Source organism: Electrona antarctica (assembly GCF_951216825.1).
Source record: "Electrona antarctica genome assembly, chromosome: 21".
Lineage (NCBI taxonomy): Eukaryota > Metazoa > Chordata > Actinopteri > Myctophiformes > Myctophidae > Electrona > Electrona antarctica.
The window spans coordinates 24,210,398-24,233,880 of record NC_136802.1 but is presented as its reverse complement, the minus strand read 5'-3'; the positions used below and the strand labels follow the sequence as shown (position 1 = coordinate 24,233,880).

General features: G+C 42.2%; 2 protein-coding genes across 2 annotated transcripts in view; both read left to right on the top strand.

The window, feature by feature from the left end:
* The window catches only part of LOC306913870 (EH domain-binding protein 1-like protein 1), a 115,128-nt gene that overhangs the window by 52,698 nt on the left and 38,947 nt on the right, over positions 1 to 23,483 (top strand). The window lies entirely within an intron of this gene.
* On the top strand, positions 2,045 to 23,375 carry LOC306913750 (EH domain-binding protein 1-like; the record flags this gene model as incomplete). Its single annotated transcript, XM_079490563.1, has 8 exons — positions 2,045 to 2,354; positions 19,329 to 19,386; positions 20,183 to 20,278; positions 20,376 to 20,429; positions 20,672 to 20,850; positions 21,380 to 21,525; positions 23,010 to 23,078; positions 23,365 to 23,375. Exons 1-8 carry the CDS (start codon positions 2,251 to 2,253, stop codon positions 23,373 to 23,375), a joined length of 717 nt encoding a protein of 238 aa, XP_079346689.1. The 5' UTR covers positions 2,045 to 2,250.

The following is a 23,483-nucleotide window of genomic DNA, read 5'->3' as shown; positions in this document are numbered from 1 at the left end:
GGGCAATATGTATTTTTGATTGATTGAAATATTTATTAACAGTTTGCAGAATTACAGTACATTTCAAGCACAAACTCAATACAAAGACTGTTAACTGTGAGTGGACGACCCAATTAAGCATTACACTTGTTTACAAGAGGGTCCACCATGTTCAATTCATCAAAACATTTAGAGACGTACAAATAGACACTTCTATATAGTCAAAGAACAGAACAGGAATTCATCATAGAGGTAAAAAGGGAAAAGAAACATATACAGTGAGGGGAAAAAAGGGGTGGGGCGGTGGGGGGATTCAGATTTTTACGGGGGCCAGTTTCGAATTGCAGCCGTCCGTAGGTGCCCTTTGAGAGCGGTTTTGAAGGAGTCAAGGGATTTGCATGTCTTAATGACTGTTGGTAGGGCGTTCCACATTTTGGTGGCATAGGAGCGAAACGAATTTAGTCCCTTGTTTGTGCCGAATCTGGGTTGTACATGGTTCGTTGCACTCCCTCTGGTGTTGTGGGTGTGGACTTCGTTAACATTAAGGAAGTATCTAGACAGGTACATGGGTATCTTGGTGGTGTATCGAATCTTGTGGACCAGACCCATTGCAAGATGCTGTACTCTGTCGTCGACCCTAAGCCATTCCAGCATGTCGAAGTGAGCAGGGGTGAGGTGGGTTCGGGGGGCGAGGTCAAGTAGGAGCCTGACCAGTTTGTTTTGGGAAGTCTGGAGCCTGGTTTTAAGGGCCTTTGAGGTGCTGTGGTACCAGGAGGTGCATGCATAGTCAAAGAAACCTTGTACGAGGGCTCCTGTTAAGGTCTTCAAGGTGTTTTTGTTGACCAGTGAGGAGATCCTGTAAAGGAATCTTGTTCTTTGGTTGACTTTTTTGATTACGTTGGTGGCCATTTTATCACCGGAAAGATTAGCCTCCAGGATGGAACCTAGGTAGGTAATTTGACTTTACGTGTGATAACATTGTCACCCACTCTAACCAAGAAGCCATTTTCCTTGCTGAGATTACTATTAGATCCAAAGAGAATGGATTCAATTTTTCCCAGGTGTAAAGATAGTTTGTTATCAGCGAGCCTGCCAGGTGCAGATTCTACCGAGTTCAGAGCTGATCGGGCCGTTTGTTCCTGTCCGAGACCAGCAGTGCCGAGTCATCTGCGAACAGGAACAAGTTGCAGTCACAAGCTGAAGTCATGTCGTTTACATATATTAGGAACAGTAAAGGTCCTAGTATGCTTCCTTGTGGAACGCCACAGCTCACTGGGAGGGGGGGGGGGACAGTGTTCCGTTCACTTCCACCATCTGTTCTCTCCCCTCCAGGTAGGATTGCATCCAGCTCACTGATGTGCTATCGAAACCAATTGCTTTTAGCTTGTTAACCAGTATGGAGTGGTTCACGGTGTCAAAAGCCTTTTGGAGGTCCAGCATGACCATGCCGCAGTATTTGCCAGCATCCACCTCTTGTTTGATGTGGTCGCTCAAATAGAGAAGGCATGTGTCAGTGGAGTGGGATGTTCTGAAGCCAGATTGGAACTTGTACATTGTATGTCTTTAATGTTCTGATTAATTGAAAATGGTGGAACCTACCCTATTGTAAATGCTTTGGTTAGTTACGTACGTCGTCCACAGTTAACAGTTTTTGTATTGAGTTGTGCTTATGTACATATTCGAATACTGTTCATAAATACTTCAATCAATCAATATAGTTTTTCTCTCTCTCTCGCGCGCGCGCACACACACGCACACACATGCACACACACACACACACACACACACACACACACACGACCTTTTGGATATCCGTAAATGCATAGAAGATAGATAATGATATAAAATTAGTGTAAATAAATATTTAAATATTAAATATGAAAGACTATAGTAATTGGCCTGACAACAAAGTCGCCAATCGCAGCTGCGCATGCTGACCGAGTTACCGTTCGTCCATCCAGGCAATGGGAACTTATTATTAGGACCTCAGCAGCCAGCGTGCGTTTATTTGTGATTTTTTTCTTCTGTCGCCTCGCCTGCTCTGCTCTGCTCTGCTCTCTGTGTGACACTAGTCGGAACATGTGAGCCGAGGAACTGAGGCGAGCCACCGGGATCTCTGTGCGTCCACATTCAACCAGCTATAACCTGCAAGCCCAGGAGAGGGGCAGAGGGGGTACACGTTTTTGCCGAGGAGGAGACTGCGTATATTTAATTTTTAATTTTTAAACGCTTTATCAATGTCTTTGTATTCGACATTTGACCAACTGGAACATGACTTCGGTTTGGAAGAGACTCCAGCGGGTCGGGAAGAGAGCCTCCAAATTTCAGTTTGCTGCATCCTACCAAGAACTGATGATAGAATGCAGTAAGAAATGGTGAGTCTTTCTTTATACTGTACTTTATAACACATTCATGTAGAGTGTGTAACACTATACATTGTGCTGGCATTTAAAGAGTTTGGCAACGATGCTGCTGTTCTCTTTGTGGTCTGAGACTCTGAGAAAGTGTTAATAACCACTTTCACATTCACTTGACGCACAAAGCGCCACACTGCACATGTATGCATGGTTAAATGCAAGGGAACAACACATGGTTTACGTTCCTATTCGGCAGTTTTACTGCTGTTATTATTCTGTATTACCGTGCGAATTCATAGTGACAGCAGCGTCATGTGTCTGAACTGAAGTCAACTATCTGATGTACAGACTACACATTCAATAGGCTATATCGTGGACTCGTTAGGTTGGAGGGAGCACACGCCCCATAACTAGCATTACTTCCGCGTCTGCAATGCTGTTTTCTTATAATCGGTGTCAAGATGTGGCATCAGATATGTTATTATGTGTGGAGTGGAGTTACTGTCTCTGACAGTTAGCATAACACTGGGTCGCTGGGCGCAGTAAAGGTGTCAAAGTGAAATGATTGCAGTGTCTGGGGAGAGGGAGGGGAGGGGCTCTCTAGTCTACATGAACAGGTGTACAGTGATGTCACAAACAAGAGAGACATACCGTATCCCTGTATGTAATGTTTCAGACATTCATGAACAAAAAATTTACTTAAAGTACCAAAAGTAGAAAGTACATGCTGCAGAATGTCACACGCTTTCAAATGTCTGAAAATAGCAGATCTGCTATTTTCAGACAACATTTTGACGTGGCTGGTTGCTCAGTTTGGTCACACACTCGTGATGTAACAAGTACGGTATTAACAAGTATAGAATATGAACAAAGAACAACAATTATGCCTATGGCACAGGTGTTGGATTCCATGTCCATTTGTGCAGTCTGGCATGGTGGCACACTTCAGCTCTTCATCAGTGTCCTAAAACATGTTCATTCAGTGTCACATAATCGTGGCACCAATCCAAAGCTTGTGGATGTAGGGCAGGCTGTAGTTAGTAGTTACTAGCTTAATATACTACCCTATAATCTCATGTAGATATCATCCGTCATGTTTTCATATCAGCTGCTGCTGACAGCTGTTGACACTCAAAAGCAGGCTTCGGCATGTTATGACAGGGTCGTGGACAAAGAACAACTTTAATAGGTGGAATTTTGAGTTTCAGAGATTATTTTGCATCCTGAGTAATTAGGTCAACAAGTTGGGTTTGAGACATACTGTAGTATATTCTCGTATCTCTCCAGGAATGTTATCCCACTCTGCCATGGCTGCTTGCTTGAAAGAACCCTTGTGCTTTCTTCAGTCCATTCTCCATGCTCTACTCCTGTGTATACAAGAGTTCCTTCCTTGGAATTTGGGCTCTGTGACCACAACAAGCCATATTGACTGGCTACATTTACAGGCCCCCCTGTCAGACCCCTATGAATCTTGGCACACATGGTGTGGCATAAGGTCAGTTTTAAGTAAGGTGGTGCCTGTCCTTTGGTCCTCTTGAGCTTTCAGGCATCCATTTCTTTTTTCCACAGTGTTTCTTTTCAGGCTGACCTCTTGAGTTAATTTGATCAAGTGTGGAATTGATTGTCTGTGTGGAAGTAAGTAAGTATAGTGTCAGGCTGAATTCCACTGCTGCCATGTTGCACTGGGATTCAGTGAAGCACCAACTTCAACTCCATGTGACTAGTACTGACGCATATTATTTACTGTTCAAGAGTCAAGACTCTTACTTTTCTCCTGGATCTCCTCCATATTGGCCATAATAACATTGGTGACTCGACCATTTTCTTGCATTCATATGGTTTTGTCAGTCAAACTTTTTTCTACAAAAAAGGAAAAAAATAAACCTTTTATCTCCATATTTAGACCGTAGGTCGCATTTACTATGAAAACCTACATTGTCATCCGTTAGTCACTCACGTCTTGTGACATCACGTCTCCATATGTGGTCATGCCTCCATATATGGTCATGCCTCGTGACATCTTGTGACATCACGTGACATCATGGAGACCCCTAGATTTCCATATCTGCATATACTGTATAGAGCCGGCCAGCAACTCTACATCTGACCTCAAACCCTTAGATCTCCATATGGAGCTGACCTGTGCTGACATTCCATATGTTGATCTGACCTCATCAAAACCTGTACACTCAAGACACCCTCCATATATGGCCAGTACAAAATTCATTCCATATGTTGATCTGACCCCCCATGCCAAAGCGCCAGCACTCGGCCGGGATGCACACGCAGATTAGACACACCAACGGTACAAAAGTACAGTACAAAATTCATTCCATATGTTGATCTGACCCCCCATGCCAAAGCGCCAGCACTCGGCCGGGATGCACACGCAGATTAGACACACCAACGGACCGATATGCGGAAACAACAGCCGGACATGCGGTCGAACATGCACTCCTCCCGTGCTTGCGGTTAGAGTTAGGTTAGGGTTTGAGGTAGGTTGTCGGTCTAATGACAGTCGGACCAATATTATGTCTAAACTAAAGCCTGTAACCGCAGTCTGCCGTCACCCAGGTGGATGCGTGCACGTGACCTCGCCCTCAGGGCGTCTTACTGGTAAATATTGAATTGAACCAATGAAATGTATTAACGAGAGCTTGTGACTAGATAATAACTACATTGGATCCATTGGAACACAGTTTATTTTTTTTTATGAAGATTTTCACCCTACCGTAACTATACAGTATTACATAAAGAATAGCTTCAGGCTAACTCAGATTAAGGAAAACATAATGTTTACAGTATGTTACCATAATTATGCAGAGGGCGACTCTATAGCCGAATGGTTAAGGTGCATGCATAGTGCAAACCGGGTGCAACATGCCCTTTTCAGCGTGTCCCCAGTTTGACTCCCAGCTGGCCTGGGACCATAATGGGACCATGAGCAGGTCATTCCCCTGCTTATGGTCCAATGCAAGCATTGTATTGAAAAAAATAAAATAAATCTATGACTGCCAGAATATTTTTCAAATAAACAAAGACAAAACTGAAGTAATTGTTTTTGGATGAAAAATCGTTGCTCAATTTCAATAGATAATGTTAAAATCACACCTGTGTGAACTGAGTGGTGCAACCCCCCCCCCCCCCGCCTCTCTCTCTCTCTCTCTCTCTCTCTCTCTCTCTCTCTCTCTCTAGCAGGCAACAGTGCAGCACTATCTCTCTCTCTCTGTTTCTGGCACAACAGCGCCCCTACTGGTACTCATGAGTCACACATGAGTCACACACAAACATAGTCACACACAAACATAGGTTAACACGGACATTGCTGTTCCTTGGAGTGGTTGCACCACTCAAAAACCACAACCCAAGCCACAGATCTTGGTGTAGTCATACACCCAGAACCAGCCACATTAGATAATTACAAAGAACTATCATTTTAAGATAAGAATATGTCAAGGCTTTAAGAATGTAATGTCTCAGCAGGATTTGGGGGGAAAAACCTGACCATTAATTTATCTTCACACAGTACTGTAACGGTGTCTTTATAGGTCTCCCTAAAGAAATCTATCAGACAGCTGCAGTTGATTCAGAACACTGCTGCTTGTGTCCTGGGTCCTAACTAATACCAAGAAGGAGATCGCATCACTCCCACTCTTAACTATTTTCACTGGCTCTCTATATCTCAAAGAATTGATTTCAAAATACTGCTGTTGGTTAAGCATCTTCTGCTTCTGCTATCCACACACCAAATGTGGAGAACCAGGGTTCCGTTTTTTGTCTGCTACGATTCTCAGTTTGTTTAAATCACAGATGAATACTTTTCAGTTTGCTTGGGTTCATTTCTTGAACTGCAATGAATGTAACTTTCTTTTTTTTTCAATTTACGTTTTATTGAATTTTAATCAAACATAACGACTGACAATTGACAATACATACAACCAAAAACAAAACAAGACAATATACGTACAATACACACAATACACACAAGGGGAGATGTCTGCCTCTCTTCTCATCGATGATCATTCAGAATCATAATACATAAGTACTATACAAAATCAGGTCTTATGGTAGAAACATGCGCAATCCATCTAAACCAGTTATCTGTGAAGACTTCAATCTGACCTCTGAAGCTGAATGTAATTCTCTCCATAATATATATACTATAGATTAAATCAATCCATTCATTTATAGTTGGTATTACATTTGTAAGCCACTTTTTTGTTAAGGCTTTTTTGGATGCCACCAGCAATACCCTTAATAGATACTGATCCTGCTTTACAAATTGAAGTCCCTCCAGATCTGCAAGATACATGGTTTTAAAATCAAAAGGAATGTCAACACCAAAAACTGCTTCCAGGACACTGTGGACACTTCTCCAAAATGGAACCACAGAAGGGCAACTCCAGAACACATGAAAATGACCTGCCAATGTTTCCCCACAGAGTCTCCAACAGTCCGACTGATACGTGTAATGTCTTTTCTGGGCTGGAGTGCAAAAGAAACGACTCACATTTTTCCAGCTGAATTCTCTCCACGTGGGGGAACTACTCATTTTCCACTGATGTTTACATATTCTTTCCCATTCTTCTGCTGATATAGTAAGGTTGCCCTCTGCTTCCCATCTTGCTTTAATATTCAGAGTATTATCTCCTTTCATGTTTTGAAGCACTACATATAAATTTGAAACTATCTTTTGATAAGTAGAGCCTGCATACGCATTTTGGAAAATCTTAATGATCTCTACTCCTGTTGCATCTTCTCTTCTTAATAGCTTTCTATTTATAAAGTCTCTGATTTGTAGGTACCTAAAAAGGTCCTGATTCTGTAAATTAAATTTGTCTTTCAGGTCCTGGAAGCTCATCACATTACCCTGTTTTAAAAGAGTACAATATGCAGAGAGGCCATTCCCAATCCAACCTCTAAACCTCATGTCATGTGTACTAGGTCTGAAGTCTGAATCATATGCAAACCATTTGAGAATTCCAATTTTGTCCTTCAGTTTATACCTCCTAATTATTTCACACCACACCTTCAATGAACCTGTTATCATCACATTCTGAGGATCCGACAAGTGTTTGACCAAGGATGGGTCTCCCACCAACATGTTAATAGGTAGACCCCTTCCCATTGAACCCTCTATATCTTTCCATCTTGATTTGTAACTTGGCTTACACCATCCAATCAATGGTCGGATTTGAGCTGCTCTATAATAATCTCTCAAACATGGAAGGGCCAATCCCCCTCTTTCCTTTGGTAGTTGTAATGTCTTGAGCCTCACTCTAGGTTTTTTCCCTGCCCAAATAAATCTGGATATAACTTTATCCCAGTCAGAGAAGAACTGTTCTGGTTTTGAGATAGGGACTGACAAAAACAAATATAAAAGCCTTGGTAATACATTCATTTTTACAGATTCTATGCGTGAACTCAGATTTAAATATGGAATTAAATTCCATCTATCAATATCAGCCATTATATCCCTCCTGAGAGGGTCATAATTTAACTCTTCTAATTTGGATAAATCTGTCGGTAATAGAATACCCAGATATTTCACAGATTGTTTGTCCCACCGAATTTTGTACCTAGAGCGAAGACAGTGAGGGGGATTGTAATACATGTTGAGAGCTTGTGTTTTTTGTTCATTTATTTTATAGCCCGAGTATGATCCATATTCTTCCAACACAGACATCAGCGCAGGCAAGGACTCCGTTGGGCTCGAAAGATACACAAGAATATCATCCGCGAAAAGGGCCAATTTTTGTTCACCTGCTGGCATTAGTATACCTTTAATTGAATTATTCTGTCTGATCCATTGCGCCAAAGGTTCAATAAAAATTGCGAACAATATTGGAGAAATTGGGCACCCCTGTCTAGACGACCGTTCCAACAAAAATGAGTCACAAAGCTCGCCATTGATCTTCAGTCTAGCTGATGGTCTACTGTAAAGGGATTCCACTGTCTTAATAAACACCTGATCAAATCCAAATTTTTCCATAACTCTAAATAAGAACTTATGTCGTACCGAGTCAAACGCTTTAAATGCATCAACACTTATCAACATAGCTGGCGTCTTATTCTGATTGACATGGTTAATAACATGAATAGATCTTCTGATATTATCATGTGTCTGACGGGTTGAGACAAAACCAGTCTGGTCAAAATGGCAAAGTTCTGGCAGAATATTTTCAAGTCTTCTAGACAAAATTGATGTGAACAGTTTGTAATCCAGATTTAATACACTAATTGGTCTATAATTTCCACAATCCAGTCTGTCTTTATCACCTTTAGGTATGACCGAAATAATCGCTTCATTCCAAGATACTGGAATCTCATTTTTTGTCAAAACCCAGTTGAAAGTTTTTTGTAAAATAGGTGTCAAAACCACCTTTAGGGCCTTATACCATTCAGATGTGAATCCATCCGTTCCCGGGGATTTATTCGCTTTCAACCTGGCTATAGCCGAGATAATCTCTTCTTGCGATATCAATGCCTTTAAACTTTTATTTTGATCAGCTGTGAGAGTTGGTAAATGTAATGAGTCGAGTAGTGCATGCATCTGCTCATCATTGGCTACAGGTGGCTGAGAGTAAAGGTTTTTATAGTAATCTGTAAAACAATTTTTAATTTCCTCTAGTCCATGATGTGTGACTTTGGTGTTGGGATCTGTTATTTTATATATTGTATTATCTGCTTGTTGTTTCCTGAGTTTATATGCCAACAGTTTTGTGTATTTGCTACCTCCCTCATAATATGTTTGTTTAGTATACATCATTTTCTTCTGGATTTCTTGGTTATATAATTGGTCAATCTGATTCCTTTTGGTCGCCAATTCCACTTTAATTCTAGGATCAATTGAGTCTTTATGTGTAGTTTCAAGGTTTTTCAATTCTATTTGTAAAGTATTAAGTCTTTCTGTTCTGCATTTTTTGAGAAAAGACGCTAATGATATCACTTTACCCCTCATCACTGCTTTACATGCATCCCAGACCATGGGCGGAGACACCCCACCATTATCATTAAGCTCTAGATAATCAGTTATATCCTTTGAGAATTGTTCTATTCTCTCTTCATTCAGTATACTAGGGTTAAATCTCCAGAGTGTGTTCCTTTTTCTGTTTGATGTAGATAGAGAAAGGTGCACTGGGCTATGATCAGAAAGATCCATTGTTCCAATATGACATTTTTGCACCTTATTTATATCTGTTCCAAATAATAAATAATAATCTAATCTACTGTAACTTGAATGTGGGGATGAAAAGTGGGTATAGTCTCTAAGCGATGGATTCACATGTCTCCAGACATCAACCAGCCCCAATTCTGAGATTATTGAATTTATCTTCTTTGTTATTCTATTAGATTGAGCTGGTCTCCGTCCTGAAGAGTCGTGGGGTCCCAGCGTTGTATTCAGATCTCCCGCACATACAAGGACCCCCTGTGCCTCTGTTGCTATCTTGTCAAATATTTGCATATAAAAAGCCAAATCTGAATTTGGGGGGATATATATATTATAAAGGGTAAACATATTTCCATCAATTTTTCCTTTAATCATTATAAATCTACCTTCTCTATCCTTAATAGTTGAAATATGATCATACATAATTTTCCCAGAAATTAGTATGGCTACACCTCTAGTATGTCTCAATCCATTTGAAGATGAAAAAACATATTTATACCCCTGTCTTTTGAGTTTTTCATGTTCCAGCCCTGTCATATGCGTTTCTTGAAGGAACGCTATATCTATATTTTCTTTTTTTAATTTTGAGATAATTTTCCTCTGCTTGGTTGGATTGAGAAGACCATTAACATTCAAAGAAATGAAATTCACCATAGTACTATATCAGTAAAGTACAAGCTATTTCTAATGTTATGTTGCATAAGATAATAATCATCCTGAATAAGAATCACATTGTACAGAAAAAAAGAAAACAGAACTCCCCCTATTGTAACAGAAAACAAATACACACATAAACACAAAACTTCCTGAGATGACAGGTTATTTCCAAACCTGTACACGTCCCTGTTGGAGGGAGGAGGGAAAAAGCCCAACCGAAGGGAAGGGGCCCTCCCTAGTGGTGGAATGTTGAAATCACACTCACATTCCATGAACCTACTAGAAAAGTCCAACTAGCTAACTATACTAAATCAAAAAGCTATCCTACTCAATCAGTGATCAGAAAAAACAAAAATCAAAGGACACATTGCCTTACTTTACATTACCAGGAATGGGTAACCTCTGGTGTTTTATGTTTAAACTCCCAAATCTTCAGACTGTAGCTGCCGCGCCTCCTGCAGCTTGCTGCCATGGAAACGCCCTCCGAATGACCCCTTCCACGTCGCCATCTGGATCCTCTGCTGGAACGGTCACCGGGAGCCCCCTAGCGTTCATCTCTCGTGCAGCAGCCCGTGCGTCCTCATATGTCTGTGTCCCGTTGCTCCATTTGATACGGATCTTTGTGAACGGAGTTTGAAATCCAATGCTCTTTTGTTTGAGCACTTTTTTTATTTCTCCATAGGATCTGCGTTTATCCATCACCTCTTGTGTAAAGTCATGGTCAAAGAAGCACTGCTTGGAATTAACTTCAACTTTATTCTTCCAGGCCAGTTGAAGCACAGCTTCCTTAATCTCGAATTGCAAAAAGTTCACAATGATGGACCTTGGTTTGTCGCCAGGTGCTGGCTTCTTTGCTAGGGAGCGATGGGCACGTTGAATCTGGAGAGGCACGGTTAATGGAAGTTGGGTAGTCAGCATGTTATCCACAAACTTAATCATCGAGTCGCTCGTAGCTTCAGAATCCTCAGCTACTGAAAATATTCTAATGTTGTTTCTCCTGGATCTGCTCTGTAAATCTATTACCTTCTCGCGCAGCTTGCGTTGTTCTTTTAGCAGTCTCAAGAGCACGTCTTTTGTTACGGTGCCACTCGTTTCCACATCCGAAATGCGTTGCTCTGCCTCGGCTATTGATTTACCATGGGACTGGAGCGTCTCTCCCACCTCTGTTAGCTTGCTGTTGATATCTCGTTTTAGGGCAGCCATCTCCTCCTTAAAGTCCTTCATCAAGTCCACTTTAAGCCCAGAAATCGACGCTTGCAAGTCTCTCTTGAAATCACGGAGATCCTTTGATAGCGACGCCATTTCACTACCTCCCGACGGCTCCACAGCAGCATGGGAGACGCCATCAGCCACGTTCTCTGTTACCACTTCCATGTGTGGTCTTGTCGGAGTTATGTGTCCAGTTACCCACTGTTTCAAATTCCTTTGACTTTTCCTAGGTTTATCCCCACTCATATCTTCTCCATTCAAATGTTTTTAATCACAATTATTCGAGTGGGGAGGCTATTTTTATCGTGATTGAGGGAGAGCAAACGATTTACACGTCTGCCTCGGGCATGGCTTAACCGGAAGTTTTTCGAATGTAACTTTCTAACATTTATTTTAACTATATTGAAATAAAAATTTACTGACTTATAATGCGTTTCTTTTGCGCTTTGTCTTATAATGCTTTTAATGTTTTGTGTAAAACACATTGCCTTGCCGTTGTAATGTGGCTATGCAAATAAACGTGCCTTGCCTTGCCTAAGTGCCAGCGTAGCTAGGTATGCCCTTTTCACTACTGGCTGTACTCGGTCAGTCTTGGCACCAGGGGAGTTCCATTAATTCCATTAGAGTTGCTCACATCGCATTCAGCATGTGCCTCCAATCTCACAGAGCTGGCTTGTAGAGCCGGCCTGCCTGGCTGTCAGTGTGTTTATGTAGCCTTCAGCTGCATTACACACAGGCCAGTAGCAGCAGGTTTTGGTTCTGTGTGTGTGTTGATGTTAATTCCCCTGGAATCACAGTTTACTTGGCAAAACATAATAACGTAATTATGTGTATTTTACACATAAAAACACATAGTTTTGGGCCAGTAAAATCAAGATCCAGCAATATGAAATATTCCTTTATCGGTGACTCTTCCAGGACAGATGGTGACCGATTCTTTGGTATGTGATGTGATCTCACTCTGGCTGAAAAGAATCACTGTCTAGACAATGAACGCACGTCGCATGCACTACGCAGTTGTTTGGGTTCAGTTCAGTATAGTGTAGAAGTAGCTTAAATTAAAATCTTTAATTGATAATTTTCTAGTATTGGGTTCAGTTGGAATTATGTAACCGCCACACCTTAAATGACAGCTTGTTGAAATGCTTGCTTGATGTCGTAAATATCTACCAGTAACAGGTTGTTTTTCTTGCAGAGTAACACATTTTGTCAGAAGAAGAGCTAGGCCTCTACATGTTGAAATGACTTTACACTACAGGATGGTCATGTGATGCAACCACAAACCACATCAGGCACATTTTTGTGTGATTGTGTAGATTTGTGTAGCCAGACAATTATTCCACAACCTCTGAATGCTATATAGAGTCTGGAAGTGCAGCTTCCGAAATCCGATTAAGGAAGCTGCCATTTCAGTAAAATATATTTTAAAATATCTTTACCTTTTTATTTCTATTTCTGCTAAGCAGCAAGCTATATATATATGCTTAGATGATTTATATTTATATTTGGATAAATGTGCACGACTGTAAAGACAAAACGGAAGTGAGGAGGAGGCTCCATTTCCGCTATATATTTTACTCATGATAGAGCTTCCGTTGCTCCAGACTGTATGACGGAAGCATTCGAAAATTGCGAGAGGCAACAGTCTGGCCACGCGGGACTATGCATTGGGTGGCTCTCATAATTACAGTATATTTATGTCCTGTACACGGTCACACACTTATGTGTGAACATGTCGGCCGGGTGCGAATCCATTTTTAACATCTATTTGAGCTAATTAGCTATGCTCTTATGCTGACGCAAGAGAGCAGCATGTTCAGTGCGTTGTTTCGAGAACACCAAGTGTGTCGACTGTGGATGGACTTGCACCAGTTCTTGTGGGATTTACACATGTTTACATACCGTACAGTTTACGGGACAGTCTCCATAATATCTATCTATATTCTACCTGATATATTATAACTCTATGATTCTTCCCCATCAACCCTGCCACCTTTCATGTTGCAGGGTTGCAGAGCTGAGGCCCACATTGTCATGTCAGTTATGTCAGAGCTAGCCTATGGCCTAGTTCACCCCTCACCTCAGTGCAGACTGCATGGCGGATCTGCCTAGTAGAGTGGATAAACGCTTGTTGTTTAGGTTTCCTCTGTAGAGGAATGTGTGAAATGTGGATCGTCTTGACTGTTACCCCTTGTCAAAAAGATAACTGATTGAGAGTAGAAGCGTAATGGAGAGAGACTGTGTGTGTGTGTGTGTGTGTGTGTGTGTGTGTGTGTGTGTGTGTGTGTGTGTGTGTGTGTGTGTGTGTGTGTGTGTGTGTGTGTGTGTGTGTGTGTGTGTGTGTGTGTGTGTGTGTGTGTGCGCGCGCGCACCTGTGTGCGTGTGTGTGTGTGCGCGCGCACCTGTGTGCGTGCGCCTGTGTGTGCGTGCATGCTGTCAATTTCCTTTCTTGGTTTACTTTATAATTGTTTTGCGTCATGATTCTCCATGTATTTGACCAGCTTATTGGCATTGGCACCATATAGATATGACAATCTGTTATTAGTACTTAATTCACAGTAAAGATTAAAGATCCATCGAAACACTACAGTAGCAGATAATATCAACACAGTATGTGACCTATAATCGTTTATGGTCAACTCACACACTGCCTAATGGAGTAGGACTGTCACTGTAGATAACCTTGGCCACCCTTAATTGACTTCAGACTTCATAACACGTACAACACACTAACCTCTTCATGGCAAGTAGAGCAACAGGTGTAGGATTGCCGTTAAGCTTCTAGTGACTGGTCGGCTGATGGTTCAGTGACTCTGCCATTCTCTATTTCTGTGTTGTCCCTCTCTCTCACGCTGGCCTTTCCCCACAATCCCAACAGTTGCTATAAGTGTCATGAATGCAACACGAGAAGTCCCAGAGTGAGTGTCCACACACACCCTCTCCTCAGTACACTGTTAAATCAAGAGTGTTCATTTTCTAGCTCAGACCCATAAAGGGTCCATTTGATTACATTTGTCACACTGTGGTATTTTCCTCTCCATTAACTTACAAGTTTAAAAAGGTTACAACTAAAAGTATAAACAACTAGAAAAGCTCCTGTGCACAAATCCCTGCCAGGTCAGGTTGACTACCCAGGGCTCAGCTGCTATAGCAGAGTGGTTAACTCTGCCAGAGTTTCTAAAGAACAGTCTGCCCACACTGCCAGCAATGTTTTTGCGTTTTTACTAATATTTCAAGACCCACGCAGAACATTTCGCTCCATGACTATGCAAACACCAAACATCCCCAAATAAAGACGACAGATCTCCACCCTCATCATAGTGTGTCACTGCAATACTCTAATTTAGTTATTGGCAGTTTTCTTTCGTTAAAAAAAAAAAAAAAAATCCTATAACATTAGACCGGACCGAGTTGGATTTGTTTAGACCATGTTATTTCATGGTGTACTCTTCTTTGGAAGTCCTAGGATAATTCACAGGTTGTGGAAGATCGCCCTTATCGTAAACTAAAGCACTGAAGTGAAAACGCCACATGACCAACGACAATGCGTGCGGTCTGGGCCTTGGATTGAAATGACGAATATATTTGTCAATGGCAGATGACTTAAGGTGCGTACTATAGGCTCTGATGCCTGACAGCGAGTGTTATAGCGCCACCATGAGGCTGATTTGTAAATGGTTGGTGTGGGGGTTATTTCTTGGCCTATTGGGAGTGTGCATGTAAAGTTTCATGCAGATGAATCCAGCGGTGGCCGAGATTAGCTGCTCACAGACAGACAGACACAATCACAAATGCAATCACCATTTGGTGGAGATAATTATGAATTATGTGAAAAATATTCCGGTATTTGTCTTACTGCCAGTGAGCACAATACATTTTTCAAATTGTAGCAGTGATGATGAATGAAGTGGATAGAAAAGATGAATTCTGCGGAAATAATTAAGGGCTTACGCCAGCAAGGTCAATGTCACCTTTAAATTGCATGTTGAACTGTAATAGACTTTTATCTGTCACTCCCTGATGTGACTGTTTTGCCACAAGGGTGCCTCTGCCCCCTACCTTGCCTTGCTCCTATACCCCCTCAGCCAATCTCATACTCTCCCTTCTACCTGAGGCTAGCCTGGAAAGCATTCCTTTTCGGGTTTATGATCCGGTCGGGAGCGGATATCTTACATCATGTTGTAGTCACTGGTTTGTATAGTCATTAAACCGGAATAAGAAATACCCAAAATATATTCCCAGCAATCAAGGGCATCATCATTCTAGGGCCTACCCAATAAAAGCCTTGATGAGGCGTGTGAATCCGACACGATTCTTCAAGTACTTCTTGGAATAGTTTGTTTGGTATACCGGTATCCATCCTTCTGAATCCAGACCAGGCTTGCAGTCACATGTGAGGACCAGCTGAGCCTGGTTGGGTGACAAGCTCCTCCTGAGACTATAAAGACTGTTTTTCTGTGTGTTCAGCCAGTGTTGGTTCATAAGTGACGTGTAGTGTCAGGTTCGTTGATGTCTGTGTTAACTGTAATCTTATGATTTATGTATTTGTTCTGCATTGTTCCTACTAGTAAAATCAAGTTATTGTGATCCTCATCTCCTGCGTCTGTTCTGAGTTCCTACACTTGGGCCCATTATTTCTTCCATTAGTTTCATTATTCCATTCCTATTGCTCTTTGTATTCCCTCGTATGATGGTGGTTGGCTTTTATGTAAAACACACAGCAAAAATCATCAGTGATTCAACTCTATGCGAGCGTAAAATTGAGATAGAAAGTGAGCTACGTGACAGGAAGTGCCTGTCCAGTCTGACATACAGGCAGCGGCGTAACAAGATGTCAGTAGGCCCCCACGCAGGCTGGTCACGACGGGCCAAACTGCGTTTTGGTTTATAAACGGCGGGGCACTGTACTGTAGTTGTGAACGTACCTGCCCCACGATTGTGAACAGAGCAGCAGCAGCAGCCGGTGAAAAACACGCCCAAACTGCGTTTTGGTCTATAAACAGTGGGGCACTGTACTGTAGTTGTGAACGTACCTGCCCCACGATTGTGAACAGAACAGCAGCAGCAGTTGGTGAAAAACAAGCCCAAACTGCGTTTTGGTCTATAAACAGCTGCGTACTGTACAGTAGTTGTGAACGTACCTGCCGCGATTGTGAACAGAACAGCAGCAGCAGTTGGTGAAAAACACGCCCAAACTGCGTTTTGGTCTATAAACAGCGGGGCACTGTACTGTAGTTGTGAACGTACCTGCCCCGTGACAGAACAGCAGCAGCAGTTGGTGAAAAACAAGCACAAACTGCGTTTTGGTCTATAAACAGCTGCGTACTGTACAGTAGTTGTGAACGTACCTGCCGCGATTGTGAACAGTCACAGAGCAGCCGCAGCTCAGCGCAGTTGGGTGAGCCCACGGGGCACCCTCGCCTCTTCTAACTTCCTCCACACTGTCTACACCAGACAGAGCTAGTGGGGGGCAGGGCACGTGTGTGCCCCGCAGGGCACGTGCGTGCCCCAACGCAATTGTGTTGTCTGTGTTTCCCGCTAGTCACGCCCCTGCATACAGGTACAGGCGAGAAGAAGTGTGTGTGATGAATGTACAGTTGGGTGCCACCGATATTGTCCCTTATCATTTGACCCATTTAGGCCTGACCTCAAAATTTTAAAAAATCCTTCTAAATCCTCCAGTTTTCTGAAATAAATATTTTCACGATTTTTCAAAAATAGCAGACCTACAAAGCTCGTAGCGCGCCACTCGGTGGCGCGCTACGAGCTTGTAGATCTGCTATTTTTCAATAGCTAAATTATAACATAATGTTTAAAACACCAAAAGGGGTTCCCGCCCAAAATGGGTTAACTGTCCTTTTGCGCAGATCACGCAAACCTCAGCAAAAAGAAAAGGACAATATCGATGGCCTCCAACTGTATTAGTGTTGCTGTGTGTGGCTAGACCACGCCCTCCATTGACTCTACCCTGAGGGGAGTGAACACACCAGTAGAAAAGAAAACAAACCTGCTCATTATGTTCATAACAGTGACACACATATGGCTCTCTCTCTCTCTCTCTCTCTCTCTCTCTCTCTCTCTCTACACCTACATGCCCAAAATAAGGACGCTAGGTTGAACATGGAGCCTGTCTGTGGGTTTTTTAAATACGTAATCTTTATTCTTTATCCTGATCCCCATTAGCTTCCGGGTCGCTAGTCTTCCTAGGGCAATTTACAATTTAGGCATTTAGCAGATGCTCTTAGGGCCCACATAAATCATCACAACATAAAAACAACATACTATATTCATACAAACAACAACTGACACTCGTCAGTCTACTAAATCTAAATTGCACTATTAAGATGCCAACAATTTATAGATAACATACTGTAGGTTAAACATGTACAAAAACACACACACAATATATATTTTTTAAGTATTTGACTAGACTACATGTTCTAGCCTCTACAGTTAACTGTGGTGTATCCTTGCAACATTTATTGGTTAATTGGTTAAAAGAGCAATTAAGTGCCAATCTCGCAGCTCTATTTTATGCTAGCTGGATTTATTAACAAGATCTATTTCACTGCATGGACCAAATCATGTTTCATTCTGTCCTATTGATCGCTGTGTACACACACACAATTTAAAGAATGACATCTACAGTGCACACACGTTTTTCTTGGTCAGGCATTTCCTGATACTAATCAAATCTGAATGTACATCCGTACCGCTACCACAAACTCCCAGGTACATGAAGTGGACAGGATTGGACAGGATATGTTTACCTGAGTCTGTTACATATTCAAACAAATTGTTGTCATTCCTGTCTAGTATTTATTTTTGTATCTCTCACCTACCCCTCTCTCTCTCTCACTCCCCCCCTCCACACACACACACACACACACACACACACACACACACACACACACACACACACACACACACACACACACACACACACACACACACACACACACACACACACACAGAGAGAAAGAGATGTTGATCTAATTCAGCCATGTCATTGTCGCTATGGAGTCATAAGATGTTCATTTTCTCCTGGCTGAGGACTAACATCCTGCTCACAGCCCCTCTGCTGTTTTAAGAAAGAGCAAGCAGATGTTCTTGGGCCTGATTATTCTGCAGCTTGTATCGGCGACTCCCTCATTTGAAAGTCCCCTGATTCTGTCCGGAGCTAATCTCACAAACCACTGAGCCGATCAGTGCCAGCTAGACTTTGTGTGCATGCTGCCGTTGTCACAGAATTACTTCCATTTATTTCACTAGTTTAATACTTTCTGATTGCGCTTAAACCTCGTTCAAATTTGAAGTCATTATCATAGACGACTGACGTCATTCGATGACTGATGGACATCCACATTGGAGCCATGGCGTTTTGTTTGTTTGTGTCTGTCTGTCTGTCTGTCTGTCTGTCTGTCTGTCTGTCTGTCTGTCTGTCTTTCTTTGTCTTTCTTTGTCTTTCTTTCTTTGTACAATATGTCCAAAACCGTTACTTAGGAAATGGAGGGAAAAAAATCCTGTGTTCCAATACATCCAATGTCATAGTTATTATTAACCTACATACTCTATTTTCTGGGCATGCCATTCTATGTGACAAACTTAAAAAAAAAAAAATAACATTTCCAAAATTGTGAAAATAGCAGATCTACAAGGTCACATTGCGACTGGCTGTGAGCTTATAGATTGGCTATTGTTCCACATCAGTGTCCGATGATGAAGAATACAATAAGCTATTAATTTATGAAAAAAGTACAAGGTTTCTGCTCGACAGCAACAATATGGCCTGTTCATTAACTGGCCATGTAATTACACTTTTAAAGTGTGGAAAAAGCAATCTGATACTGCAGGTGATCGCAAACTACAGTACATGACATATGACAAGATGAATCCACACGCATTTGTGATAGCCTGTTAACTATTCACTCCTTTGTGCTCTGCTCCAATTCCAGGCAACCAGACAAACTGAGAGTGGTTTGGATCAGGAGGAACAGACGGCACTGCACCAAGGTACTGCTGCAGGGAATGGGATGAGAAGACTACAGCAGAGAGGAATATAGCATGAAACTAAAATATAAAGGATGATAATCCTCAATAGGTGGATGCATCGTGTACAGTATAGAGCTAAAGACAGATACTGTAGGACATTGCAGTAGATTTATTTCACTGATTGTTTGCTAAGTGTAAATATGAAATGAAAATGAAAGCTTTGCAGTGGGGAAAGCCCAGGGACTCTTAAGCCGGTGATCCAATTTATTCATTGGTAGTTTTCGATTGGACCAGGTAGTTATTTAGTGAGTAGTGAGTAGTGAGTAGTGACCTATGTCTAAATTTGCCCCTGCTCAACAGCTTCACAGAAACAAGTGTTAATTTAACCCATTTAGACGGATCTGTGTCGCCATAGCTTTTAACCACTTTAACCCATTCTGGCACAGAGTGCTGCGATACGAGCTTGTAGATCTGCTATTTTTGAGAAATCGTGAAAATGTGGCGCAAATCTTTGAATATATATATATTCTTTCAGAGCGAACGTTTTTAGCTCAAATCTTTGCTTCTGGGGGGCCCCTGGAACAACATATTTTGAGGTGGGGGTCTGCGGCCAATTACACACATGTATCATTCTGGGGGTCAAACATAGGTTTTTCAGAAAACTGTTAGGATTTAGAAGACATTTGTAGAATCTGGTCCTCGGGTCTTAAAGATGGATCTGTAGGATCACCAGAACCATAGTTCAAACCCACTGATTTAGAATATATATTTTTTTTAACCTGTATTAATCACCTGGTTATTTTGTCATTGTGTCCAGCTCCATGGCTGGCAGCCAGGTATCAAGAACCCTTACAGGGGCATGGTGGTGTGGTCAGTGCCAGAGAGCGTGGACATCACCGTCACACTTTTCAAGGTACAGTCTCCACACCCAACACAACTGTGGCTCGGATGCATCTCGTGAAATCTGAACCGGAAGTAAGGATTTATGCTTGTATACTTTTTTTCAACAGGACCCTACTGCAGAAGAGTTTGAAGACAAAGACTGGACTTTTGTCATTGAACATGTGAGTCCTCTCTGCAAATGTGTCCCTCCTTGTATTCTCCATCTGTTTATGTCACTTAATGTAAACACATTGGGAAAGTAATTTTGTCAGAAAGCCCCCTACCACGAAAGCGATTTTTCCCCAAAACATTCTTGATGGACCAAAAAGGTCAATGTACCTCTTTGGTCCATCGAGGATGTTTAACCAGTAGAGAAGAGATGAGATGAGATGAGATGAGATAAGCACTGTTCTCTGCTCACCAGGAGTCTAAAGGCCGTAGGAAAGTGTTGGCGTCCGTTGACGTTAATATGAAGAAGTATGCCAGCGCCACGCCGGCCCAATATGACCTTATACTGAAGCTCAAACCCCTGTCAGTGAAGGTGGTTGAGGCCACGCTGAAACTGACCCTCTCCTGTGTGTTCCTCAAAGAAGGCAAAGCCACGTAAGTCACCACTCCACCACATTTTCATATTGGTTATTATTCATGGTCATATTATTAGGTTATAGATTGAAGGCTTGTTTTGCCCGATCCTCAGTTACCACTGAGATTCATAACAAGCTCACCTTTCAGGACTCATCATTGTACTTTTGTTTTGTTGTGTATGTTTGGCAAAGACGTGTAGTTTTATTCTGCCTCGTGGCCAGTTCACACTTGAAAGAAGAGATCTTGTCTCAATGTGTTTTTACTGGTTAAATATAGGTTAAATAAATTGTTATGCTATGCTGTGATTGAGTTCAGAGTCAGACATGTTCTGGGTTGTTGTAGTGAACCACACAATCAGGGGTTCAAATCGATCTCAGTCATCTCCTCTCTTTACTGTATCCTTACACTTTACAAAATGATGAAGCAGAAATGCCAAAAATGTGTGAAATCAGTTGAAGCTTAAAATTATTGACAAAAAAACGTGGTATCTCTGACCACATTTAAGGGTAGAGTTTACAATATCTGGTCGTTTCTCTGTCTGCCATAGAGATGAGGACATGCAGAGCTTAGCCAGTCTGATGAGTTTGAAGCAAAGTGACATCGGAAACCTGGATGATTTCAATGACAGCGACGAGGAAGGTGCTGAGGACAGGAAGGCCAACGTCGGAGTTGGACACGCTATTCCTGTTACCGGTGAAGATCTTACTGCTTATGCCAGCACCTCATATTTCACACAGACACTCCAACGTCCTTAGTAATTATTACCACAAACACAATAACAAACCCCCAACAGGAGCATATACAAATAAGTTACCATGCGTATATCTTCTGCCGTTGTACTCAGATACTCGTGAACTTACAAAAACAAAAGACTGTTTTGTCTTTTAAAGGAGAGAGGAATGTCAGGTCCCCAGTTTGTCTTTATTTAGAGGCAGGTTGGCCAAGAAGTAAAGTGGCCAGCCAGTAAACGAAAGGTCACTGTTTCAGTCCCGGTACCGACAAGAGGGTGTATTCCAGTTGTGAGCTGGTGGCTGGTAATACATCTTCTGTGCCCACCATTTCTAACTAAGTGCCCTTGAGCAAGGCACTGAACCCCCAAACTGATCCAGCTGGCACTGACTGCATGCATGCCTGCACTCTGACCTCTCTGATGACTTAGATATTCATGGGGGATATGCGAAAACATATTTAAATTGCCTTGTGTACATTGAAATTAAAGTAATCTTCAGGCACTCGGGTGGCACAGTGGTAAAGTCCCTGTCCACCACCACAGAGGTTGTGGGTTCAAATCCACCGTGGTGCAACCAGCTTTGTCGGGCGCCTATGCAAACACAATTGGCCCATGTTCGGGGAGGAATATAGGTCATTCCATGTAATCCTACAGGCTGGGGGTGGCACCTGTTAACGGGGAGTAGGTTCTACGTCCTCCCGGTGAGGGCTTCTCACTGGCAGGTGAGTCAGTAGTATATCACAGCAGTGACAACAAACTAAATTGGGGAGACAAAGGGGTAAAAAAATTATAATTGGCAACTCTAAAATTAAAGAAAAGGAGAAGAGAAAAAATAAAGAAAGTAATCTTCATCTTTTAGGAAGCTGGCAGAGAGATGCCTGATCATATATGACACGTGAGGCAAATGTAATGTAAATGTTTGCTATTTTGGGGGTGTTACACTGGCACCCAACTAAGTATAGATCACTGTATAAGCTCTAGTGACAGTCGTGAGATTCCTGGTCAGCTAAGGGAACCAAACGCTAAGGCCCAAACGCTGAGGTACGTATTATCACTTAGCCTGCCTATGGATTAAGTGCAAGATCACATGCAGAGAAAGTGATGGTAACACAAAAACACTTGTAAACAACGCTGCCATTGGATGTGTCTGCCACTGTGTGGCGTCATACTGCACACGTGCACAGTCTAAATTGAGGATTTGATTCTGGAAATGATTGCACAATGCAGCCACGCGGTGAGGCGTTTTGCAGCCCCTCTCCAGTTGCAGCCGGGGTGCCAGGCAAGGAGATCACCTTTCACCTCCTTAGCCTTATGTTGCTTTGAACTGCTAACTGCTATCTAAACTGCTGGCTCCTCTAACCTCTTTACCTTTCTGCTATTTTAAATATGTTTTCTCTGTGATTTCTTCTTCCTGTCCCTTGCCCCCTTGCTGCCTGTCCTCTGGAAGGCCCTGGCCCTCCTACCATGAGGGTACAGGATCTGGCTTGGAGGCCTGTGTTTGACTCTGGCCCCACAGGTAACAAATATCACTGCGTGGATATTAGTCTCGTCCTTCTCAGTGTTTGATTTTTTCCTGCAATGTCCCGCCCCATATTTGCATACTGGGCCCTGGTTGGTTATAGCCTGGTTCCAGACGAATGTGGTTGGCTCGTCACCATTTCGGCTGTGAATCCTGCCACAATTGAGAGGGGCCAGACTAAATCTGCCTGGGGCAATATGCATTGCAATGGCAGATGAAGGCTGGCTACGCGAGGCTAGCAAGAGACTACTTGAGTGATTAGTTGTTTTCCACTTACTTTCAGTCCCGGTATGAAGCTACTGAATAAGATTCCTACATGTAGTTTAATAGTTCTGGATGAGTATCTGAGTACTATCCCTGTCCATTTCTACATATCTTCTATTATTTTCCACTTATCATACC